Genomic DNA, 26,445 nt, shown 5'->3' on the forward strand with positions numbered 1-26,445 from the left:
TTATACCCGCCAGGAAATTCCTACATTGTGCAGAATGGATTTACACAGTACTTGAGACTTACAAAGTGGATTCCAAATTCATATAATGCAAGAACGTAGAATCACTTTGGCTAGGTATCTTTTGTACACATCGCAGGCACATTTGATTTTATACTTAAATATTTTTGTGATCGGTAGTGAAAAGAGCTGTTTAACACTAATTTTAGTTGAAGTATATAGAAGGCAACTCAGCTAGGGGTTTTCAAGAAACCTTTGACAAGATTCCCAGAAAATCAACTTTAAGATAATAAAGAGCCTTATTATGCTTGGAGTTACCCTCACCTTCAACCCATCCTTCATGCACCTGCTAAATTAATCTCCCTAAAATGTTGTCATTCTTCAGCTAAAAAGTTTTAATGGCTCCCATTGCTGCAAGGACAAACGAGAACTTTTTGCTTGCCTCACCCTCCTACACGGTTTGCCAGACAGAATCCACACTGCTCCTCCTATTAGCTTCAAATATAACAAGGCTTTTCTGCCACCAACATCACTCGTCCTCATCATTATTTCTTTCAAGGCTGAACACAAATATTGACCCGTCCACAGAATCTTTCTGATCTCCCCTGAAGAGAAGTAAGGTCTGTTTCTCCAGTTTTCCACACACCATTCCCCTCATACCATCCATGGCCCTCATCTTAGGTTGTTAATGGTTACTGATCATGCAGCAATTTCTCCAGCTGCACTATACTCTCTCCAAGAGTGGGGATATGTCCGACCTTTGAATCCTCCATATGTGTCGTCAAGAATACTTGTGCAAAGAACATTATTATGGAAGGATACGTAACCAGAAAATAACATAAGAATCATAACATAATTCCTTTAAGTTCCAAGAATGGTCTCTCTCGGACTAATGTTGGGCTTAACATTTTTATTTTTTTTTTCCAACGTTTTTTATTTATTTTTGGGACAGAGAGAGACAGAGCATGAACAGGGGAGGGGCAGAGAGAGAGGGAGACACAGAATCAGAAACAGGCTCCAGGATCTGAGCCATCAGCCCAGAGCCTGACGCGGGGCTCAAACTCACGGACCGCGAGATCATGACCTGGCTGAAGTCGGACGCTTAACCGACTGCGCCACCCAGGCGCCCCGGGCTTAACATTTTTATATAGCACTTAAAAGAAGCATTACACATCGAAACAGCCACATCTAAATATAACTCTCTACCCTTTCGTCACAATGACATACTGAGCTGATGAGGACAAGCTGTGGCAAACTGGATAAAAGAGGTAACTGATGATCTCCAGTATCTATAAAAATCAGACTAAAGTAAAGTAGACATCCCACTAAACTATCAGTTACAACTGGAACAATATTTGGAATTCATTTTGGACTACGTGAAAAGTAGCTACATGAACCATAACCCAAAAGAGCAATTAACACTGGGCATGGGAAATTATTTATTGGAAATAAAATTAAAAACCTAATGTTAGTATGTACAAAATTCAAGTGCATCCAGGATGCTACAGGAAGTTGTAACTACTGCCCTTCCAATAAAATGAAAAACTAAAATGACTCAAAGAATAGAGATATTTCCATGCAAGTATAATTTTAAAATTAGGATTCTTCAGTGTGGAAAAATATTAATTTGAAGGAAATATTTTTAAAGTTTATAAAATCATAACCAAACTCATTCCTCAAATCATGGAAAATTAGGAACAGAGGAAAGATTTGAAATGTGTATTTTCTTGGGGGAAAAAAACAAGCCAAAAGTACTTCACAAATGTGTGTGGATTACATAGCTCTCAGTGTCCTAAACACATAAACAGGCCCAAGAATGGTCTAGTCATACTCACAGATGTTAGATCCATTGGTTATTTAAGAGATATTTGGGGTATCTGGTTGACCTCATCCAACTGTCATCTAATGCTCCAAAAAGTTCCTCCCTTATTTCTCAAAGTAGGGTCAGAATCATGTTTGGAAAAATCCTTGGTCTAACTCAACATAACCTTTCATATATTCTAATTGTAAATGGAAGCTTACCAAGTATTTTGAGAAGCAGGCAGATGGGTTTATACTGTAAGAGAAAGTAAAGGGCTATAAAGAAAATTGTTTGTACTAAGGGCTCTAAACCCAGTTTCGCTTCAGGCCAGGGTTAGGGGGAGGCAAACATTTAATTTTTTATTGAAAAATAATACTTTGGATAACCTTTTAATTTTTTGAGGTGCTCTAACACTCAGCCATTCAAATATCATGATGCAAACCTTTCATATTTCCAATTTTTCCAATTTCCAATTTTTCAGGTTGACAGTCCTCTTCTGAAAAAAAACTTTTTGGCCATATAACAGGTTAACTTTCTGTCAAGTGGTTCAAACCTCTCTAGGAATATGCTTGACAAATTCTCAAATATTAGACAACAGACTAGAAAAAGGAGGCAAAAACAGTTGGAACCACTGGTCTAAACTGAACTCAGACCTTCCTCTCTGTATTGAGTTTTGTGATATAGCTATGCTTTATTTTTGTGTCAATATAAACGAATTTTCATTATTATAAAACCAAACATCCCTGGGAAACTGATAGGAAAAATATTACAGAGAAAGCCCAGTATGTATTTTACATATTTTACATATATACATATATTATTAAAGCACAGAACTATAAATCAATCTTTTAAATATTTCCCCTTTCCAAAAGAGAGAGAGAGGAGAGAGACAGAGAGAGAGAGAGAGAGAGAGAGAGAGTTATCACTCCAGTTGTGTATCTTGTTACCATCTTGTTACCTCTTGTTATTATCACTGCTGAAGGATCAACTCTTCAGGTATTAGCTATAACTATTAAATTAGCCTAATCTAACTTTAATAAACAAGATGTGGACTTAACAGTCTATGTTTGGTTTCATTTAAATCTATGATATTCTGTTGCCTCTTTGCATTTGATATTTTTAGTAAATGCCTGAAAGAAGGAACCAGTAAATATATTTTGTACTAATTTCTAGTGTAAAGTTATTTTCAAACAAATAAAACTTCATAATAAACTTAAACACAATCTCCTTTGTTTATGTCAGCTTACATAAAAGTCCAAAGAGCTGAATGCATAGGCTCAGTTGCAAACAAAATAAAAATATTAAATTCTTTGACAGTCGAAGAAATAATTCTCATTCAGTGATCCTTTTATTATTGCTATCTTTGGTTTCCATGGGGGTTCATGTGAATAAAATAAAGTAAAATCCCACATGCACTTAGACAGAATTACAAATGAATGTTCTCTATTCCTGTTTAGGTTAAGAGTTCCAAGAATGACTATCATGTGAGTATAATGGCGGTCTTTTAGCAGTACCGACATAAAAGGGCCGTTCAACTGTGTTGTTTAATTGTATATATTCCAATGCTAGGCAACTCTCCAAGCCTTATTGTAAACATTGTATAAGGCCTGTAAGTTCAGCAAAATAATGGAGTTCAGGCTTTTCACAGTGAACTCCAAGTGACAGTTGACTTCTCTTCAGGATTTTATATATTGTTTGCCATGATTAGTGCAGATTGCTTTGTCACATAAAACAAGCTGTCATGTGGATCTCAGACCAATGTTATGTTCTAAGAGTGTCATTTTTTTACCCCGTGAACACTGACTTGGTGCAGTGTTTTGTCTTCATGTCTATAGAAAAAGGTAATCTATTACAAACTGATGTTACAGTTGTGTTAAGGTTAGTAATACAAGAGAATGTAATAGAAATAGATAATCAATAGCTATAGTGAACAGGTATTAAGTATACTGACTACTGTGTTACAGCAACAGAGAAATTTTAATTATGAATATTATACTTTAAAAGCACTTTTAGGCAAAAATTCGTGTTTTTGTACATTCTCGAAGTAGTCACCAGTTTCTAGTCGGTAGTGCCATGATTAAGGAAGAAAAAAAGGCAGAGAACCATAGGATAAAAGGTACTACAATACTACCCTTTCGTTTTGTAAGAATGAGGCTCATTTACTGTTCAAAGGACATTGTTTATACATTCCAGACTTCCATCTTATAATTGCTCTAGGATTTGTAAAAAGGAAATCTCAGCAGGGCAGCAAAATTTATTCAAAGCAATAGCTGCACATAATTGGTATAAAATACCAGAACAGTCTGCTCTGAAAACTCTTTTCTCAGCAATGCAGATTTCCACTCCTTCAACTCTCTTTCTATATTCAAATAAAGTTTGCTTCCTTCTCTTCCACTACTTGAACCTTTCCTTCCCCTTTCCAGCTCACATATTTTTTAAAAGGTCCTACAAAGAATTTTCAACACAAATGACATGAGCAACTTTGATGCCCATGTAGTTTTATTTGTTTACCTGGTTACTATGACAACAGGGAAGTAGGATGAACCCCTGTTGTGGAAGAAAAGTTGGTTTTATCTTTCGTACTTACACAGAACTTCATGAGTTAGTTATGTGTTTTATCACTCGAGAGAGAGGGGGAGAGAGAGAGAGAGGGAGAGGGAGAGGGAGAGGGAGAGCTAAAACTTCATTGTTGTGTGAGGATCATCTCAAGAACTGAATTAAATGAACAAAAGAAAGGAAGCTTAAGTTTGAATACTATTATACAAATTTGAGAATAAAGGAAGGAGAGTCCAAAGTGTGATACACGCCATACATAATTAATTACAATCACACCCTTTCTCTAGCACACTGTGTCGCTGTTCCAGAGTGTGAGCTGGGGTTCTGACAAAATTCCTCCAAAAATGAAATGGAAAGAATAACGGCATCTTCCTATTCAAAGTGCCATTTTCATTTTAAAAGTTATTTCAACAAGTTCTTACAAAGCTTACAATAGCTTTGCTAATTTAACACCACTTTAAAATGCCATTAGATAGGATTTTAGCAGATGTTTCTTTACTGACATGAAGGAGAATTTGTGGGTGATTTTTGTTGTTCTTTTTGGAAAAGAAAAAAATCTCCATGAAACTGGAAACTTCACCTCTCAATATTAAAGATTAAAAAATGTTCTTGAGTGGTGATGCTTGCACACAAGGTCAATGTACTTAATGCCATGGAATTGTACACTTAAAAAATGGTTAAACTAACAAATGTTAAGTTATGTGTATGTTACCACAATAAACAAAACACAAACATTCTTGAGTATGTAGAGCAAAAGCCATTTTCAAATTTTGTCATACTGAATTTAAAACTTGCTCCTTTTAAAAGTCACAGTCTTACATATAATCCTCATGTCCTATTAAAGACAGATGAAATAAAGTATAATGTGGAAAAAGGTAGGCAAATGGTAGAGTTGAGTAAAATAAGAATAGTCAGAAAACAAGTATCTATGAACTTGACGCTACGAAAAATATTTTCAGCTGTATTACAGGTAACATATGATATTATGATGTGATAATCTGCTTTTCCTTATGGAATATTTATGAGCATCAAGTGACTATTTTTTCAGATAAACTCCAAGAGAACTCTCAGATCAGATGTAAAGACATTTTATCATAAAGCTGAATACACACATACACACACACACACACACACACACACACACAATACATACAAATGCACATACATATATCCAATAAACTCAATGAAATAAGCAAAAAAATTAAGCCACTACATATCAAAACCTTGAAGATATATATGCCTTCAGTATATATTCAGTCATATATTCTTCTAGCTGTGTACATATTAATTTCCTGTCTTCATTCTTTGAATATTTCTTTGTAACCAATTCCCTTCACATGGAAGCAACTAGTATGGCAATTAAGGATCAAATATCCAGAATAACTACATCATAGAAATATATTGTTTTTTAATTGAAGTAGACATCTTAATGGTAAGAAATCGGGACACAGGTGTCATTTAAAATACAACTCACTCTAGGGGCACCTGGGTGGCTCAGTCGGTTAAGCGTCCGACTTCAGCTCAGGTCACGATCTCACACTCTGTGAGTTCAAGCCCCATGTCGGGCTCTGGGCTGATGGCTCAGAGCCTGGAGCCTGCTTCCAGTTCTGTGTCTCCCTCTCTCTCTGCCCCTCCCCCGTTCATGCTCTGTCTCTCTCTGTCTCAAAAATAAATAAACGTTAAAAAAAATTTTTTTTAATAAAAAAATAAAAAAAAATAAAATACAACTCACTCTAAACAAATATAACCTACATTTGTAAAGCATATGCTATATAACATAAAGGGTTCTGGTATATTTTGCTTCGCTTTTATTATCCAAAGCCTTAGGACCTGCTCCATCTTGGTTACTTTTAACTTCTCTCTTTACAGTCCAGTGACCAGTATGTGCAAGGCTCCTATATATGGAGGCTAATAATCTGAGAATCTGAAAATGCTATGTACCCAACTTTTTACTTCAAAATGGATTTCATACAAGAATTAAATCAGGTGGTGCACATTTATTTAACAATTTGTTATGCACAGTGTCCGATAGGAGAGTCACTATCCAAATGTGGCCAAAAATGTTAAATTCAGTTCCTCCATGGCACTTGCCAACTTTCAAGTGCCTAATTGCCCCTATGGGGCCAGTGGCCACCATATCAGAGTGAAAATACAGAACATTTCTATCATCTCTGAAAGCTGTACTGGACAGGGCTGCAGCACAGGGTTGTTCCAAACAGCAAGCTCCCCAAATTTACTTGAAATGAGGTGTTTTGTATTACTTTATAATGCCACTTCCAACTATTTAATATCAACACTTGCTTCACTGCTTTCGGCATCTATCCGTTATGTAAAGCAAGGTACAGCTCTACTAGCAGCTAATGTCTTAGAAAGTTATCCACTATAGGGTGGCTTAGTCAGTTAAGTGTCCGACTTCAGCTCCGGTCATGATCTCACAGTTCGTGGGCTCAAGCTCCCATCAGACTCTGTGCTGACAGCTCAGAGCCTGGAGCCTTCTTCAGATTCTGTGTCTCCCTCTCTCTCTGCCCCTCCCCCACTCTCTCTCTCTCTCTCAAAAATAAATAAACATCATAAAAATTAAAAAAAAATAAAGTTATCCACTACTGATAGCAACAGGTCTGGTAAAATGCTTTGCATATGGCCACTCTACTAAATCATGTTTAGCTTATTTGACTAATAATGCAGATTTTAAGAAGGCAATAAGTAGCACTGCTAAGTAAAAGTAACAAAACTATCCATTAAGATAAGTAATAAGCGGTCATTCATTTATTCGACAAATATTGAAGGAACTCCAAACCTCCTCTGGCCTTTCCACCCTCTTCTATGCCCTGGGAGGCTGACTTATAATGCCTTCCCCCTGTTCCTCCTCCCTCCAGGTTCCTACTAGTTCCAAAAGAAGGCACAGGCAGGAGATCCCAACATAGGAAGGGAGTGAAGGATGTCTGCCCAACATGGGTTGGCCTTGGTCCTCCAGTGAAGGTCATTGCTCCTCTCTGAAAGCCCTCTTCACAGGGCTATCCCTCTAAGTTCCAGTAACAGCTTCCAACCTAGCTCTTCAGACCCAGCTTAGTAAAGGTGCCCATCTTTTGCTGGCCTCAGAATATGTCATTATCTCTTTTTTGTTTCCCTAATTTCTGCCAACACATTTACAAACATTCTTGTTCATTAAACATCCTTTAAATACCAAGTTTAAGTATATGTTAAGTATATACTGTTATGCTTCCTGCCAGAGAACCTTGACAAATACAACACTCATCCTAACACCCACAGTTCTAGGCCCTGGGAGACCTCCAGCTAATCCTAAGAAAATATATTTCTTAGAAATGTAGCCCTTTTAAAAAAATTTAAGTGCTTTTCAATAATAATGCCCCATCCTTTTATTATTTATAAAACTACACTGATAGGGGCACCTGGGTGGCTCAGCTGTTTGAGCATCCAACACTTGGTTTCAGCTCAGGTCATGATCCCAGGGTCATGAGATCAAGACCCGTGTTCGCTCTGCACTTAGTGTGGAGCCTGCTTAGGATTCTCTCTCTCACTCCCTCTGCCCCTCTCCTTCACTCTCTCTCCCTCTCCCTCTACCCCTCTCCCCCACTTGTGCTCTCTCTTTTCTCTCTCTAAAAAAATAAAATAAATACATAATTATACTGACAAGAGCAGACATTTTAATGTGCCTTCCATTTCTAAATGCATGATATTCACTATATGTAACTTAAGGCAGTCATTGAGTATTTCATTTTTGTACTTCATGAAGTGCTTATATGACAATGACAAACTAGCTTAATAGCAGTGATGGGAGTCTGGGCGCGAACAAGGAGTCCAATAGTAAAGCTAAAGATTGAGAAAATTCTTTAGGTGATTTAGACTAACAGCCCATTTTTAACCTAAAAATATGTGTACTTTAAGCAGAAGCATTCCATCCCTAAAGCATTCTGTCTATGCTTCATATTTCTCTTTGTCATGTTAGACACAAGATATGGATTCAGTTTTATCAACATTTATTAAGTACCTACTATACGCAAAGCATTTAATAGGCACAAATATGAATAAGATATATTTTCTGTCTTAGAATCTTACATTCTTATAAAGGAAACCATAGATATACAAATTACTGTTAACAAAACATTATGTTAAACTATTTCTACTTCTTTAATTTCATGCTACACTTTTTCTTTCCTGATATCTTCCAACATTTTCCATTTTTTTCCATTATAACATGTAAGTTATATTACATTCTAATGCAAATTTGTTATACAGTATAGTCTAAATGAAATCCCACTTAGTGGGATTTACAATATAGTAAGAAAAGGAAAACTCGAATTAGTAAACTCTCATGTCTCATTTTAAACATCGTAAAAAAGACATTTTATAAGCTGCCTAACAGTGAGTACATAACCAATATAGAATTTGATATGTCTGCCTCAATTTCTGTATATTCTGCCTTTATATTCTCTGCCTGTATATTCTTAACAATCTGGGTGAAAAAACTGTGCTCGAAATCTTCATCATATGTTCAGGAAGTTAGATGAAAGCTACTAAAACCAGAAACTTTTGGTTTAGGAAGTAAACGTGGACCAGAAAGGAAACTCCCTGTCTATGGACGGATAAGAATTACTCATATGGTTACTGGAATCCTAACTTTCCTTTTATATTCTAAGTTACTCTCATTGAACACATATGGTTTTTGTTGTTGTTGTTTTAATTTTTATTTATTTTTTTTGAGAGAGAAAGAGAGCGCAAGCCAGGGAGGGGCAGAGAAAGAGGGAAACACAGAATCAGAAGCAGGCTCCAGGCTCCAAGCTGTCAGCACAGAGCAGGACGCAGGGCTCAAACTCACGGACCGCGAGATCAAGACCTTAGCCGAAGTCGGACACTTAACTGACTGAGCCACCCAGGTGCCCCGAACATGTATGTTTTAACTTAGGCAGATAATGCACAGGATTTCTAAAATGTCAAGCATGCCCATCCATCTTCCACTGCTGAATATTAAGTAAGTAAAGGAAATCCAAATACAGGCTACTGCTGTGTTTGGGGAGAAGTTAAGAGCAATTTATGCACAAACATTATTCACAGTAAAACGTGCTGGATCAACATGTTTTAAGGTGATTGGCTCAATCCACCTCAGAGAACTTTGTAGCCCGAGGAGTCAACTGCTCTGTAAACAAAAACAACAATAAAAACAAAATACCTAAAATGTCTAAAAACACATGTGTCTCCCCAACCTTTAAACATACCACCAGTCTGGAAACCTTCCTAACTGTGACAGTCGTCAACTAACAATGGTCCACAAATAACCAAGTTTTCCTACAGATCATACAAAGGCACTAACAGGATCTTAAATCGCCCACAGCCCTTTCTGCCATTTCCTTTTGTGCATCCCACGGCTTCCAGGGTTTATCAGTTATGGTTCCACATACTTACAGGAAGAAACACAAAAAGGTTTGAACCAATCAGTGCAGAGAATTCTTGAAACAGTGAGAAAAAACAATACTAGCTATGGTTGTACCTTGCTTTACTCAACCATGCATTCCTAAGATGTTGGGTGTAAACCAAATATAACAAAATAAACTCATCCTTTCTAACTGACTTAAATTATTTCACAAATTGGTTTTCTTGGTATCTAATACATCTTTAATAGGGCATGGTTCCTGACGGCTTTACTTTAAATATACCTTCTGTCAAAGACTTAGGTATCTGTAACAACCTCTGAAAATATGTAAATGAACTAAGGATCATTTTACCAGTGAGTCTTTTTGTAAACTGTGGAAAAATCATTCTCTCTTATTTGTTTAATATATCCCAATTTCTCCTGTATTTGATTTCTCTAATGCATGGCATAAAGCCAGGCATGATATTTTCAGCTAGTGTACTTGAGGAGTATATGATAAAACAGGATGAGGGAAAAGCTGTGTCCAAGCGGTATAACGGGCTTGTCGATGCCACCTACTGTGCATTTTGTGTTTCCAAGGTTCCCCACATAATTGACGAAAAACAGAGCTGCTGAAGCCTGATCATATGATGAGTACTGAAGGCTTCCAACTATGTTCAAATATCTCGTGAAAAAACAAGACACGCTGGAGACTAGTGGGGTGTGTTTGACATTAGGAAGAAGGCAGTTCCCATCAGAGTGGTTGACCTTCAACAAAAAAGGAGATGTTTAATCAGAGTCTCTCTGGTTTGTTTGTTTGTTTGTTTGTTTCCTGTGGTGACCAAACATGTCACAGCAGGTAGTGATGGCAGGACAGAGAAAGGTTAGCAAGAATGAAGTAGTTCAGGGGCGCCTGGGTGGCGCAGTCGGTTAAGCGTCCGACTTCAGCCAGGTCACGATCTCGCAGTCGGTTAAGCGTCCGACTTCAGCCAGGTCACGATCTCGCGGTCCGTGAGTTCGAGCCCCGTGTCAGACTCTGGGCTGATAGCTCAGAGCCTGGAGCCTGTTTCCGATTCTGTGTCTCCCTCTCTCTCTGCCCCTCCCCCATTCATGCTCTGTCTCTCTCTGTCCCAAAAATAAATAAATGTTGAAAAAAAAATTAAAAAAAAAAAAAAAAGAAAAGAATGAAGTAGTTCAGCATCTATTTTGCTAACATGGGAAGGCTCCAGGCATGCTGAAAAAGTGAGAGGGTCATGGCTCCAGATTCAGGACTATAAAAACAAAGACCCTCAGGAACATGGAGGAATCCAGAAGCAGAACAAAGCCATGAAAAGGCCAAACGCCATGGAGGATGAGCAGAGCCCGGCTATGGGCTTCCTAGCCAATCTGCAAGGTTAGAAACTTGAGAACAAAGCAGAATCGGCTCTGGATACTGTTCTGGCAAACCAGAAGCAGCAGCCACGCCAGTGGAAGTAAGTGCAGAAGTCTCGCTGGCCCTCCCTGCTGGGGTGACCTCGGACACAGTGACCACTACTGGTTTCTGATCAGGCACCAGCTGGCGACACTGGCCCATTCACACTCATCGACTTCTGTGATTAACTTCCTGGAATGACTGCTAGAACTGTGTGTGGCCTCCCTTTTCTTTTCTTCCTCTCTGGCCGCGGCACTGACCAATCATGTGAGATCAGGCCTCACCAGCCCCCCTACCCCGACTCAGACCCTCTGAGCTCAGCTTCTGTCTCTCTACTTTGGGTAGCTTTCCTCATCAGCACAATGAGTAGCCGGGACCAGATTATCTTAAAAGTTGATTCCAGTTCTAACATTCTGCAATTCCTGAATGTTACAAATTCCCAGAATCTCGTCTATTCAACCTCCTGCTCAACCTAAGCTAACCTAGCCAGAACTAATAAGCTTTGAAAGTTCTATGGAGTTGTTCTTGGCTGGCTGAATACAGCAATAATCAAAGCTTAAAAAACTTAAATAATAAAGCATGAAAAAATATGTATATGATTTTTAAAACATCTAAGAAAAAGTTTGAAGGTGCCAACGCCCATGGAGCAGTATGTCCTGTTGCTTAGAAGTTCATACCTAAGTAGTACTTCCCAATCTCTGTTTTCACAATCTCCAGAGCTGCTTACAAAATCACAAGTGGTGACAGAAAATTCTCCAAACAAAACCAATTTTCAATATATTATTATGCATATAAATATATAAGACGAGATGATGGCACGTCATGTCAAATAAAGTCTCAAAAGGAGAATAAGAAGTATTAAGGAGAAACGCAGTTATACTTTGAAATGCATTCAAGAAAAATCAAAAAAAGAACCTCATCTGTTCTTAAATTGTGTTTTAGTAACCTACTTTTCAAAATTAATTTTGATCTCTAATAAATATTCTCTCTTTTTAAAAAATTCTTTTAAGTTTTATTTATTTTGAGAAAGAGAGAGAGAGAGAGAGAGAGAGCATCAGCAGGTAAGCAGCAGAGAGAGGGAGAGAGAGAATTCCAAGCAGGCTATGTGCTGTCAGTGTGGAGCCCGATGCAGGGCTTGAAGCCACGAACCATGAGATAATGACCTGAAATGACCAACATCAAGAGTCAGAGGCTTAACCAACTGAGCCACCCAGGTGTCCATAAATATTCTCTCCCGTTTCAAAAAAATTTTTCTTAACAGAGTTTAAGGCAACTATCATACTATAGATCTTGAAAAAATTATTGGAACAAGCATTTAAAAAATATTTTCCATTGTATTTTATTGTCAATTACTTCAAAGTGGCAAGTTCATCAATAAATAAGAATAGATATATTTACAGTTTGGAAGATATCAATTCTCCAAAAACTGACATATAGATTTAATGCCATTCCAATAAAAATCTTATATTTATTTTTTATGGAAATTGAAAAGCTGATTCTAAAATTTATAAAGAAATTCAAAAGATCTAGGATAGTTAAGACCACTTTGAAGTATATACACTTAATTTATTGCTATAGTAATTAAGACCCTGTAGTACTGACAAAAGGATGCATAGGGAATCACAGAGAAAGTCCAGAAAAAGAAACACATAAATGTGGTCACCTGATTTACAACAAAGGCCACACTGAAATTCAAAGGGGAAAATGAAAATGTCTTCTCCATAAATGGTGCTGGATCAGCTAGATATTCATATGGGATGGGGAGCAAAAAAGGAATCCTGACCCTGTCCACACTAAATGCAAAAATTAATTAGAAATGGATAGCAGACCTGAATGTGAAAGGTAAAATACACCTTCTAGAAGAAAATATAGAATATAATCTTCATGACCTTAAAATAAGCAAAGATTTCTTAAACAGACACAAAAAGTAATATTCATAAAAGGTGGGCAAATTGGACTTCATTAAAATTAACAACTACCATTTATTAGAAAATACTAACCAGACACTTAAAGGGAAAACTGGAAATTGGGATAAGATATTCTCATACATATACTGGTAAAAGATTTGCATCCTGGCTATATTTAAAAACCTACAAACTGGGCCACCTGGGTGGTCAGGTGAGCATCCGACTTTGGCTCAGGTCATGATCTCGTGGTTTGCGAGTTCAAGCCCCTCGTGGGGCTCGCTGCTGTCAGTGCAGAGCCCACTTCAGATGCTCTGTCCCCCTCTCTCTCTGCCTCTCCCCGGCTCTCTCTCCCTCTTTCTCTCTCCTTCTCAGAAAAAAAAAAAAAAAAATTAAAACCTACAAACCAATAAAAAGGACAACTCAATATAAAAAGTGAGCAAGAGGTTGAGTTGTATATTATGCAAGTTATATTCAATAAACCTAGTATTTTTTAAAAATGAGCAGAAAACTTAAAAGACATTTAAAAGACAAAAGATAACCAATTAGCCAACAGATACATGAAAAAGTTCTCAATATCATGAATCATCAGGGAAATGCAAATTAAAACCATAATGAGATACCACCTACCGTTGGGGCTACAATTAAAGGCTGAGAATTCCAAGTATTAGTGACATATACAGCAAATACATTTCTCATGCTTTGCCAGTGGGAGTAGAAAACTGGTAATATCTACCAAAGCCAAACATACAAATACCCTATGACATACCAGTTTCTCTCTTACAAGTGTGTGCATATATTGACCAAATGATATGAACAAAAATAATTATAGCAATTTTATTCATACTAGCCCCAAATTGAAATAATCAAAACACTCAGATAAATCAATTGTGGTATACCCCATGAAGGAATTACTATTAAAAAAAGAACTGGGGCTCCTGGGTGGCTCAAGTCAGTTGAGTGTCCAACTCTTGATTTTGGCTGTTTATGATTCCAGGGTCGTGGAATCCAGCCCCACATTGGACTCAGCACTGAGCGTGGAGCCTGCTTAAGATTCTCTCTCTCTCCCTTTGCCCCTCTCCCCTACTCGCACTCGCTCTCTCCCTCTCAAATTAAAAAAAAATTTTCTAAACAAAGAACAAGCAACTGCTACACATAACAACATGACTGAATCAATCAAAGCAAAATAATAATGAACTAAAGAAGTTAGACAAAAAAGGATACATACTATAGGATTTCACTTTTATCAAGTACAAGAATAGGTAAAACCAATATATAAAGATAAATGTAAGACTAGTGGTTACCTTTGGGGAGTACAAACTGGGGAAAGAAATGAGGGTGCCTTTTGGGTGCCAGAAATATTATATAGTGATCTGGGTGGCCACCCAGATTAAGGAATACCTTAATCTATATATTTAAAATGCATGTCCTATATGGGGCACCTGGGTGGCTCAGTCGGTTAAGCATCCGACTTCGGCTCATGATCTCACGGTTTGTGGGTTCAAGCCCCATGTCAGGCTCTGTGCTGACAGCCCAGAGCCTGCTTCAGATTCTGTGTGTGTGTCTCTCTCTCTCTGCCCCTCCCCCACTCATGCTATATCTCTCTCTCTCTCACTCTCTCAAAAATAAACATTAAAAAAATTTTTAAATGTGTGCACTGTATGTTCTACCTCAATAAAAATTTTAAACACACAAGTAAACAAAATTATCCCATTGTGCTCCATGATGGCACAAATCATGTCTTATTTACATATTTGCACCTCCCAGAGCCTAATACCATGCCTGCTCAGTGTTTGCTGAAGTTAATTAAATTTGCCAGGTAGTTCCAACTACATGATCTTAACTACATCATTTTAAGTACAATAAGTCTGAGTTGTCAATGGTAGAACTATAGCTTAGTGCTTTCTGCAGATTCCTTTTAAATTCCCAATTCATTCATATTTAAAATATCTGGCTTTCCCACCGCCCCCCCCCCCCCAAAAAAAAGGGAGACAGGAACATTTGCATATTGAAAACCAGCCCCATTTTCAGGGTTTAACAAGATTCAAATCAAAAAGGCAAAGGACGAAAAACAAAGAAAGGTGCTGTCGTGGCGCCCTAGAAAGCAGATGTTCATTAGGGCCCAGACACACAGATTACTATCACAATGTACTTATCTGCACATGCTATCGTCAGACCACACAGTCAAATCAAATTTTGAAGGCTCAAAGGATGTGCACTGAAGAACATCCTGTACTGCTGAAACATGAATTTGAATTTTGTGACAGAGACAGAGGGGTAAAAGAGAACTCCACAGATCACCCACTGTCATTTGAAATCCTATTTGTATGTTAAGAAATCTATTCCTTAAAAAAGCAATCAAAATCAGCATTTAAGATTTCTGCTACTAAAATGAAAATCTGAGGAACTACTACCAAATAAGAAACATACCTTGTTTTCAGTCTTTAGCCAAGTAAAAAACACACAGTACTCTTGCAATTATTTCTAGATAAAGAATCAGTTTGTGAAATATCCAAGAAATAGAAAAAAACGATTCTGTGTGACTTTAAATATCAGTATGGGTGAAGAAAAATGTAAACAGTTTACCATTTCACTATCTCATAATTAAATTCTAATCTCATTAGGAGTAGCATTGGTCATCAAAATACTTTCTATTATGCTAATTATGTTCTCTTTTGTTCAAAGTATTACATCATGTCTGCACTTCTGTAACAACATTTATACATTGCCAAATAAAATTTTATTTTAAATTTCCACATAAAATTGGATAAAGATTCAGAAGGAAAATCTGATTCAAAGAGGCAATTGTAGTTAGCAAATTCTTAATCATAATCTGTAGCATTAAGAGTTAATAAAGATTTTTTTTTTTTCAGTCAGGTTAAGTTAGACACACTTGGTCCCTGATTTGGGAATAGCTTGTATGCAACAATCACCCCAGTAGACCAGTAGCTAGTCAGAAGTAAGTCCAGACTGACACTACTCTTAATGTGCAGTAAGAAAAACTGGGGGCAGGAGCAGGGGAGAAGGGAAAAGAAGAAGGGAGTAGGGGAAAAGGAGAAAAGAAAGAGGAAACACCCTGAGAATGCCCAAACCCATGGGCTTTTCCCTCACACATTCCCACTTTGCAGGCTCTTCACTCCAGAAACAAAATACCAGGGGATCCATGGTCTGAATCATCCTCTTAAGCACAGATTGGTTCCGTTCTGACTTCCTCTCAGGGTAGGATTCTTAACCTGTGCTCCACAGGCTGTCCTGGTAAATATTTGAGGTTAATGGAAAAGTGCCATCATCAAATTCTCAAGGTTTAGAGTTCCCCTATGAGTTATGAGCCCTTGTTGGACCAGAACTAGATGAAAATAAGAGAAGTGATGGAACTGGACAGTTTGTTCTTTGTCATTTTGTTTCCTTCTTGTTTCCAGCCTCACAAGGTGTTTGCTTGATCTGATGCTGGAGGAGAGCGAGCAAAGCAGTGAGGTTGTAATCATCTAGTCAATGAGGGGCAAGGGATGAAATGCAGAAAACCTGGGACTGCATTTTTTAAAGTGAGTTTTGGGGCTGGAGGTAGGGGGGGGGGGGTGTTATCGCTGAGGCCAGCGTAAGAAAATAGGTGAGTAGGAAGCTAGTGTCCCAGGGAATAAGGAATAAATCAGGCTCCCAGGGCCTCGCACACAGTGAGAAGCTCCAGAGTCCACACCTCAAAGGACTTCACAAGCCACACCTCCCATCTCTTCTTGGAACCCAGTCCCCAAGTCCTAGAAGCTCAAAGCCCTACTGAAGGACTGCAGGGAGCTCTTGTCTTCCCACAGCCTGTCAGGGGAGTTAGGAAAACCTACCCACCCCCCTAAAGGATGCAAAGATGGGTTCCTGGAACCTGGAATTTCAACTCTGAATACTCATGCACCGCGTCCCTCCCCCAAACATTGCCCAAAAGGGTGCTTTGGTTCTATGATGAGATTAGTACTGGAACAAGTACCTGTGAATTATAAAGTGGATTACTTTTACAGGCTCTTAAAGGTTGGCTGTGGGCCCTACCACTAAGGATAACAATTTATGTATGAAATATGTTAGATGAGTTTCAAGTTCTACATAACTGATAAGTGAACTTTTCAGAACAAACTTGAAAACAATTCACTTGTAGGTTAAGTCATACCCAATCACTGAACAAATCACATAGAGCTCTAGAAAAATATCATCTTTCAGCTATAGAATTTTTGCTATAGAAAGTGTTCTGGTAGCCAATTCCTTTTGTGTTGCTGTTGTTGTTGTTGTTTAAATAAAAGTGCAAACAATCATGTGGAATGAAACCTAGAAGAGGCTGAGATTAGGAACCTCTTTTCGTTAAGGCTTCCATTTTTAAAACAATGAAATTAATCAAAGTTGTGCTTTGCAGGAGGCAAAGAAAGTTTTGAGAATATATCAGTTAATGACCTGAAAATAAAAACTGCCAAATTTGTCTTTTTATTAATGTCTGTATTTGTCAAAAGCCTATTCACTGATGAATCCAAATGCTGTTGAGAAGACAAAGGTAAAGGTGATGGTATTACAAATTTTTAATAAAATGTCACTCTTGCTTACAACCAAATATTTTATTTGAGACTTTACAAGCAGCTAGTATTATTCTATAGGTAAGGAAGGATTTAGAAGTTCTCCAGTACAAATATACTACCAATGGTAGCTCTCAAAATCACCATGTCTAAAAATTGTTAAATAAGGGAAATGGCATAGTGTCATTTGAAGAGCTTAAGCATAATAAAAATGGAAGTTTAAAATCTAAAATTCACTTTTGGCAACTTTGATTTCTCCCCTCCCCCAAGAAACTCAGGTTAAGAGAGCACAGTATTCCATGATGATGTATCCATCCAATTCTTCCCATTCTAATTAGTAAAATTTTCAATTGATTAAAAAAAACAAAACTGGTATCATCTAAAACAGATCCACACACTTTACTTTTCCTACAAGATCGGTAAAAATTATTTGTGATATCTGTGAAAATATTTCGTTTTTTTGCACAAAACCTTTCCCTGGAATCACTCTTCATCTGGGAGGAAGCCCAGTAGCACCTGTTGTTCAGTGGGCAGCCAGAGAGGGGAGGGTTCTATGTTCCCCAGTGAGGCCAGTGAGGCCAGAGGACAACGTGACTCTCAAAGCACATCGTTTCATTTGCAGAGGCGAAGAAAGCTTATTTTAGAAGAATTAAAGCTAGAGAAAAAAATAGTTATACCTATGAAAGATCATGAATAATAAAAAATCTGTTATTTTCTAAAGAAATAACAGCTCACATAGATACGTTATCAACTTGTAGATTGTAGGCACACAATGATGTAATTAGCAGCATAACAAAACATTTTCTCCCTTTGCCGTGAGCACACCTAATGAATTAGAAGAAATAAACATCATTTCAAATGGTTTAAAACAATAAGAGTAACAAATCTGTGTAACCATTATGTCATCACTTAAGCATGATATTCTCAGCCTGTCACAACCCAAATAGGTTGGCTTCGTAGCACACTTATAAGCCTAAAACTTGAAAAATAACAATGTAAAATACGGTAACTGCATATGAAACTTTGTGGGGAAGGAGTTAACATAAAGTACCAAAAAAAGTGTTATTCTTTAACATTCTAAGCACTCATAAAAGGATTATAAAGCACAAGAAATACAAAACAATGCTGATTATCAATTCAAGACATTTTCACTCATTAATCTAAAGCCCCAATTTCTTTCTAAAATTCCCAGGTTTATTGTGGCCTTTATATGCCCTTTACTTTTTCTCACAAAACACAATGGCAGTGTTTTTAATCTCACAGATGTATATCTCAGGGCTTTCTCTGTCACTCAGACTTCTGGTTGATACGTTACCTTCCTGGGTGTACTATTTTGTAAATATTTTTCTTCACTTATTTCTTTTCTTGTATTGTGTCTATTCTGTCTTTCCTGGTAGCTGATGAGATGCTAGAGAGCAAGGACCAGCTATTATACTCCCTAACCTTTCCCAATTTCAAGTGCAGAGAATGGTGCTCTGGGATCACTCAGAAAATACAACCGATTAGTTGGTATGTCAGTCCTTCATGAACCTCAGCAATTTTTCAACAAGCTACCAGCTGAAAACTTTAACCTAATTCCAGAATACAGATGTTACAGCCAACATTAGAAATCATCCACCAGGCATTGTGTTTAAAATGCCAGAGTTTGAAAAGCAAATTAACTGTTTATATTAGCATCTAATCTCTTTTAGGATTTAGGTTTTCATATTTATCATCTAGAAAACTGTTCTCCATCCTCTAAAATGACAAATGCATCCATTTAAGAATTAGCTAAAAGACAATGTATAGAGAAGGACAGTGTTCAGTTCTGTATGTTTTCTCCCCCAGGAGGACTGGGTGTTGATTTTTGCCCCCCCCCTTTTTGTCTCTCTCCCTGTCTCTCTCTCTCTCTCTCTCTCTCTCTCTCTCTCTCTCACCACCTTTGACACACTTCTTTTCCAGTGCTTATTTGAAAAATTAAGATATTCATATAATTATGTTAAGGAGACAAAATACATTAAGAAAAAGTAAGGAATTCAACTATGGGAGATATGTGTTGAGTTTGTTATTAGCTTAACCATCACCATCCCCTTTATACTTCCCCTTCGTAGGAAGAAATGTTTAGTTTCTGTTACCAAATTAGTGTGTGTGCTCAAGTTTGCATGTGTTTCACACACACGGTTCTAAGAAGACATTTTGCTGTGTATCACTCGGCCAAGCTCCCACTGGTGAAAGTCTGTATCCTCCAAGTGCTGCCTTCATGAGGCACAACCAACTTCCATCAGGTCTGACTATCTACCCATTAAAACAATAGAGAAAAGAAAGCCAGAACATTTAAATTCATTCCACATAAAACCTCCAAGTCCAATGTTCAATTTTGAACATATGGTTTGATCTGACACCAAATACTATGGCATTACATTTAAATCACTCACATACCATTACTACATTTTATTTAATAAAGCTACGTTACATTAAATATAGTACTTTTACTTCAGAGCAACTTGATACGTTCCTGCTCATTCCTCTAACCCCAATGAATGGGATAACAAGCTAGGTAGCTGAATGTCTTGTTTAGGGTTATGCAACAGTCAGTAATTGAGAGAGGACTAATTCTGAACACCTCAATGCTAGTTTATATTTTAGTTGTTATCCATTAAATGAATACATGTTTTTACCGAGTCTGAAATACATTTAAGAAGCTGATTTTCTTGAAAACTGAGCAGGAAAAAGTTTCAATTATGTTGGTGGGGGCCACTGATAGGAAACAAAGACAGGCTCTGAGTCACCAATTCATCACATGTAACATTTCCCACCTCAATATAATACTATGAGATTTTTTTTCTGGCACCATAGGCTTTAATGAAGAATGTACAAAATAGCACTTTTGATTCCATAAATGAAGCACTGACCAACTGATATGTGATTCCTCCCAGGGATCTTACTCAATCCATAAAACAATTTAAAGTTGTCAAAATGGTAACAAAATAAATCAAAATGCAAATCAAACTATAATGAGATTGCTATAGAAAATCAGACTGGATTATTATATTTGTACATTTTGGTCTACATTTTTTTCCTGGTCTAAAAAAATTCACATGTACTTACTCTGAATAATAATAGTCACTAACAAGCATTTATTTAGCACCTACTGTTTTGTGAATCAAGCAAGAAACTAGGGAGGTGTTGATATCCTTTGCAGAGAGACTTACAGTGGGCGAGAAGACCATGCTTGGGGAGAGTAAACATTAGTGAGACTAAGCATCCAATAAAAAACAAACTGGACAAAAAAATTCCTCATCCTTAAAAACAATGAACAATATTCAAGTGTCTGTATCATTTTTACTAAGCACTTATCCTTCCATTGTACATATTTCTCTCACATGATTTTTACTGGTTAAGTAGACATGGGGAGAAATATTTTATTTTCTGGAAATGCTCAATTTAATAAAAGAAAGAAAGGCCCTTTTGTCTTTAGGTAAAAGACCCATAACTTAAAATTTTAGTACTCATTAAGTAAGCTGGGGTAATTTTAAAGTTCCAATAAACCATTAAACCAAATACAAAGTCTGAGCAATATATCAGTAAAGTTTTAAAATGTTTTTTCTTGAAACTGCATTACATGGAAATTGCCCATATTTGAACTTAAACTCAAAACCAAGATTGCCAACCATGTAAGGTATATCTAGTTATACTAATACTAAATGACTGAAAACTTTCCTACTTCACTTCTCTTTTCCTTTTCCTTTCCAGTAGCTTGAGATTTAGCTCCCAGCATATAAAAATATAATAGATGCTATGGAAAATCCAAAAGAAATAGCTATCTCGGGGGAAGAATGCTACAGTACTGCATTACAATGCATGTTCATTTTAACCATCCCATGACCTTGGGCGTTCCAATACCACTTCTAGATAGCCACACTATCTCATTCACCAAAGGAACGAAGGTGTGTATTCAGGGTATAAAATATTACTTGGCTGTATTGATCTATTTAAGCAAACTTTATTCGTTGTATAAACGCAGTTACTTGTTAGGACACAAAGCACCCTAAGTTCTAATATCATGCTTCTGTATCTCCAAACCACCCTACTATACTCAGTCGTTCCATGTATCAAATCATAAACCCTAAGCCCTAGAGAAACAGATTGACACAACAGTTATATGGGTACCAAGTAAAAGTTAAGGAATTCAACAAAAGGTTAATGCACACAAAAATTCAATACAGAAAAACTACTTTGTTCTGGTAGCCTTTATTAACACAATCCCAAATTATATCACTCGTTATTTTTCATATTTTGAAGCTAGGTGATATGTTCTTTAGCATACACATATAAAGATAACTTTAAAAGAAGCTTTTGTTTTAGAAAGACTTCTTTAGCGTACAGACAATACTGTTTATGCATAAAAACTTAAAAGCCAAGCTTTCAAAATGGTATGTTTTATAGAAATATCTTTCGATAACTATGAACATACATCACAAATGTGTACACTGCATTTAGTTGGTACAAAATATTAGCTAAGCATGTAAAGAACATTTTGTACTTTCCTTTCTTCAAAAGAAATAAGAAGTATTTCAATTCCCATATATATCTGCATACATGCATTGGCAGTAATGTAGGCTGTAGGATCTCTGAAATAAACAGACCGTGAGGAGTGACTTTATACTAAGTGAAATTAATACAGCCAATGTTTGAAAATGTGCACATACAAATCTTTAGGCTAAAATATGTTAAATTATCAGATTTTTTTCCTGTGTAGCTGAAAAGTGGATACCAAATTTAATGTTTCATAACATACCACAGGTCATTTATAATTCAGAAAATCCTTTAGAACGGTATGTGCTTACATTTACGAAGCTACATCAAACTACCTCGTAGAATGAACGTGTCAGGTGATAAAGAAAGCCTGCTGGGATAAGACCACCCTGACAGAGAAACACAAAAAAAACCCAACAAGCATGTAAAATCAGGTTACTTCTAATCTATGTTACTCCACACTAAGATATTAAGAAAATTTCACAATCTCCTCATTTCCGCCCATGCCCGCCCTTCCATACCATCGTCCGATTTACTTTATGTGTAATGCAGCTGTACTACTTTTCTAATGATTTCTGTCAAATTATTTCTCTTTCTGTCAAAGGACAAAGCATGCTGATATGGTCACGCTGTAACAGAACTGCATAGATTGTTGTTGTTGTTGTTGTTGTTGTTGTTAATAACTGGAGAAGTGACCAAGATGTTTTTATGGGGAAAAAATACGAAATAAAATTTACAACAGTCTCTAATTGGATGAGTAACTCAAGAAGAATTATTTGACATATGTTAATTTCTTAACATAGGAAAACAAAACTCATTCTCAAGTGTCATTTTAACTGGTATGTATTCCTCCTGCTGAAAAGAAATCCCATCCATGTATTCTTTCTTGATTCAAAACCATCACATCCGTCTCCCGATTGCAAGTTTAAGTCAAATATCACTTTGTAAACAACCATGCCATTACTTAGTTTTTGATATAGTTTCCAAACAGAAGTTTCAAAACAACCCTGACCAGCAAACACATCACTGTACTTTAAACAGACTGATGTTTTCTATCGCATGTTTCAGGAAGGTTAAAAGACACACATAGGCAAGGATCATCACCGTACACAACAGATTCTAAGTGAGAATATTAATTCTTTAGGTAGACTAGGCAACACTTGTTTTTAAACTAACTACCAATCAAACAAAGTCACTTTTTTTTTTTTAATGACTCACACTACCATGTTACCAGCAAATACGTCAAGGAGAAAAAACAGAGCTATGCATTTCAAACTGTGCTTACCTAAAATCTGCATCTGGTCACTTTACATTTTAGGAGATACCCCTTTCTGGGATAATCAAGATACGTACAGTAGGGAATTTAGGTTTAATTATCGAACTTTAATACCACGTTATATAGGTCAAGTCGGTATGTGTGTCTTTCTCCTGAAACAAAGAAATTCCGAGTAATAGGATTTCAAATTTCATAGTAGAAACAGCAAGATATGTTTTGAGAATGTCACTTACAGTAACACAAATCAATATTAAATGCTTTACGCAGGAAGCACACTTTCAGAAAATGGGCCCTAAAGCTTTCTGGGATCCGACCCTAATTACTGGAGCAGGCTCTTGCCGTTTGTCTCTCTCTTCAATTATTTACGGGGCAAAAAGAGCCAAATGGCAATGCATTAGCTATATTAAATGCTATGTACTTGGTTTCTAACTTACTAATGGTACATAAAAATTACTAAGGTGAATGTGCCTGTAGAAACATGGCCCTTTTTCTTCTTCACCTGCGTGTATCTATTTATTATTCATATAGTTAAGTGTTGAATACGCTGTCCTTTAGGCACCCGATGCTGCATAATTTAAACAAGTGCATTAAACATATATGATATCTAAAAGGTAGTGCATTGATTATACCTCAAAATTTCTTTGAACAACCTGTATTTACAATGTATCTCACAAAAAAATGAGCACCTCCCTTGGGTCTCTGAAAACAAATATGTGGGGACCACACAGAAATGAATGAGTATTCTTGCTTCTACCATCTTGCTGCTTTCTGGCCACCCAAAGTAAGATGAGAATTGAGGGGAACAAAAAGGAGGTCCTTGATTACTCGAAAATTTCTGGTCTCAGTGCTGACAAGTGTCCTTTTTTACATGAGAAAATACAGAGCTATGTTGTAGGTACATAACGCGGACCACACACACTGTAAGAAAGAAAAGCTTATCAAGATTGAATCAGAGATTCGTTGCATCAGGCCAGGAATGTCCTCTGCCAGCAAGGAGGACATGATTACAACCTACCAAAGAAAGTTCAGACACTGCATCCATACTTGATTCTTTTGTGATCTAGAAAGGCACCTGGGGTAGTGATAGGAGATGCTAATCGCTGAAGAAGGCTGCTGCATCCAACTTCAACCCTCCCAAATTATGGAAGAAGCTTCCAAAGCAGTGAAACCCTCCCTCTTCATGGGCCCACCATATATATATATATATACACATATATTTATTTTAATGAGTTCGGAATGCCTCAAATCTCACTGAAAAAATAAGACAGGCCCACTAACAAGGTACCCGGGGTCTCCAGAAAGTCAGTCGCAATTTGCATGGCTACATGTCATCAGCTGTGTTACCTAAGAGTATGTCAAGGCCACTTTTGAGAAAGCACCACTGGAAATCGAACTGTGGTCAACATATAAGGTAGCATTTTTCTAAACTATATATAAAGTCACTTCTTTGCACTGAAATCTGCCCATTGTCCTTCCTTTGCAAAACCTACAGGATAGATTAAAAGGAACATCAGTGAACGGGGAGTGAACTTTGGCCACTTTTTCACCCAAAACACCAGCGTAAAAGTAGAAATCAGTAACCAGGTGAAGTGCCACACCGCACAAAGATCAAGGCGAGAGGCGGGCGCGCAAGGCCGTAGGCGGGGAAGAAAATGTCCCGTCCCCCCACTTCAAGCCCCAGTCATCGCGCGCGCGGGAGGTTGAGGGGCGTCCCTGGGGGCCCCGGGGCTGCGCACCACTCCGAGGGAAGGCAAGAGTTACTGCTCGCAGGGCGAGGCCCAAGGAGAAGCGGTCGAAAAGCCGCGCCGGCCGCGGGTCCTGCCGCGGAGCCCCAGGCATCGGCGGCTGAGCAGCCACCGCTCGGTGAGGGGCGCCGCTCGGCCCCGCGACCCTCCCCGCCTCCCGGGCCAGGAAGGGGCTGGCGGCTCTTTCCTGTCTAGTCTCTCCCCCCACGGCTTTCTGTAACCCGATCCCCGCACTCCGCTCCCCGGGCAGCCGCAGCCCCGCGCGCCGCCCCGCGCCGCCCAGGCCAGCGCTATAGTTAGCAACCCTCCATCAACTCCGCCGGGGGTGGCGGGGGCTCGCCGCGCGCGCCCCTGCACGGGCCCCGACCGGCGCGCGCGCCCCCGGCGCCCCTTTACCTTCGCTTGAAGATACTGGGGGTAGTAGTAGGTGGCGTACTGAGGGTACATCTGCTGTTTCCACACTTTGCCCATGAAGCTGGAAGGGAGCCTGCCGTGAGCCTGCCGTGCAGGGTCGCGGGCACTTTGGGGTTTCCAAGTCTCGATCTCTCCTGCCTCTCCCTTTCCGGCGGCGGCGGCGGCGGCGGCGGCGGCTGCCGCTGCTCCACCTCCCAGCCCGGACCAGACGTCGTCGTCGTCGTCCTCCTCCTCCTTCTTCTCCTCCTCCCAGGCAGAGAGAAAGACACTGCAGAGCGCAGAGGGCACCCTGGACAGGGCGCTCCCAAGGAGTTGCCTCCCGGAGCCCGACTGCTCCGAGGTTGCCAAGGGCTGGCGCGCGGGCCGCTCTCCGCTCCGGCGAGCAGGCAGAGCGGGGCTGGGAGGTGATCAGTACAAGTGGAAAGTGCTGCTGCGGCGGCGACGACGGCTTCGCTCAGTGCCAGGCGGCATCTGGGGTGGGTGCGCCGGATTGGGAGAGGGGAGAGGGGCTGGCGCGCCGAGGCGGTGGGGGGAAGGGCGGGCGGGGCGGGGCTTGGGCGCCGCGGAGCTCGGGACCCGCTGGAGGTGAGGGCTGAGTTTTAACCACTCCTCACTTCCAGGGCTCGCTGTTGGACGAGCGGAAACCTTGGGAACCCGGGTCGCTTTGTGTGGGCGATGGGAGGTGGGGGGTGACTTGGGGGACCCAGTTTAAGAACTGCAAAGTGGACACCTCGTTTCCTTTCTTGAGTTTTTATCGCCGTAAGGGGGAGGGGAAGTAAGGAGACAGCGGAGGAAATCTGATCAATTTCTCACTCTTCCCCCCCCCCCACCCGCCCAATGATTTTTTTTTTTTCGTAAGAAATCGAAAATGATTTAGTGTCCAACCACAAAGCTGGAGTCGGGACACCTGGGTT

The 26,445-nt window shown here is 38.8% G+C and overlaps 1 protein-coding gene across 6 annotated transcripts in view; it reads right to left on the minus strand.

The window, feature by feature from the left end:
* Positions 1 to 26,043, minus strand: part of RBMS1 (RNA binding motif single stranded interacting protein 1) — a 217,288-nt gene extending 191,245 nt beyond the window's left edge. For 2 of the 6 annotated variants that reach the window (XM_027055649.2, XM_027055648.2), the window contains exon 1: positions 25,514 to 26,043. In XM_027055649.2, the coding sequence (XP_026911450.1) occupies positions 25,514 to 25,588 (75 nt within the window). In that variant the 5' untranslated portion in view covers positions 25,589 to 26,043. The remainder of the gene's footprint in view (positions 1 to 25,513) is intronic. The other 4 variants (XM_053215151.1, XM_027055653.2, XM_053215150.1 and 1 more) reach the window with 3 other exon arrangements.
* Between the last annotated feature and the right edge of the window lie 402 nt (positions 26,044 to 26,445).

Source organism: Acinonyx jubatus, chromosome C1, assembly GCF_027475565.1.
Source record: "Acinonyx jubatus isolate Ajub_Pintada_27869175 chromosome C1, VMU_Ajub_asm_v1.0, whole genome shotgun sequence".
Taxonomy (NCBI): domain Eukaryota; kingdom Metazoa; phylum Chordata; class Mammalia; order Carnivora; family Felidae; genus Acinonyx; species Acinonyx jubatus.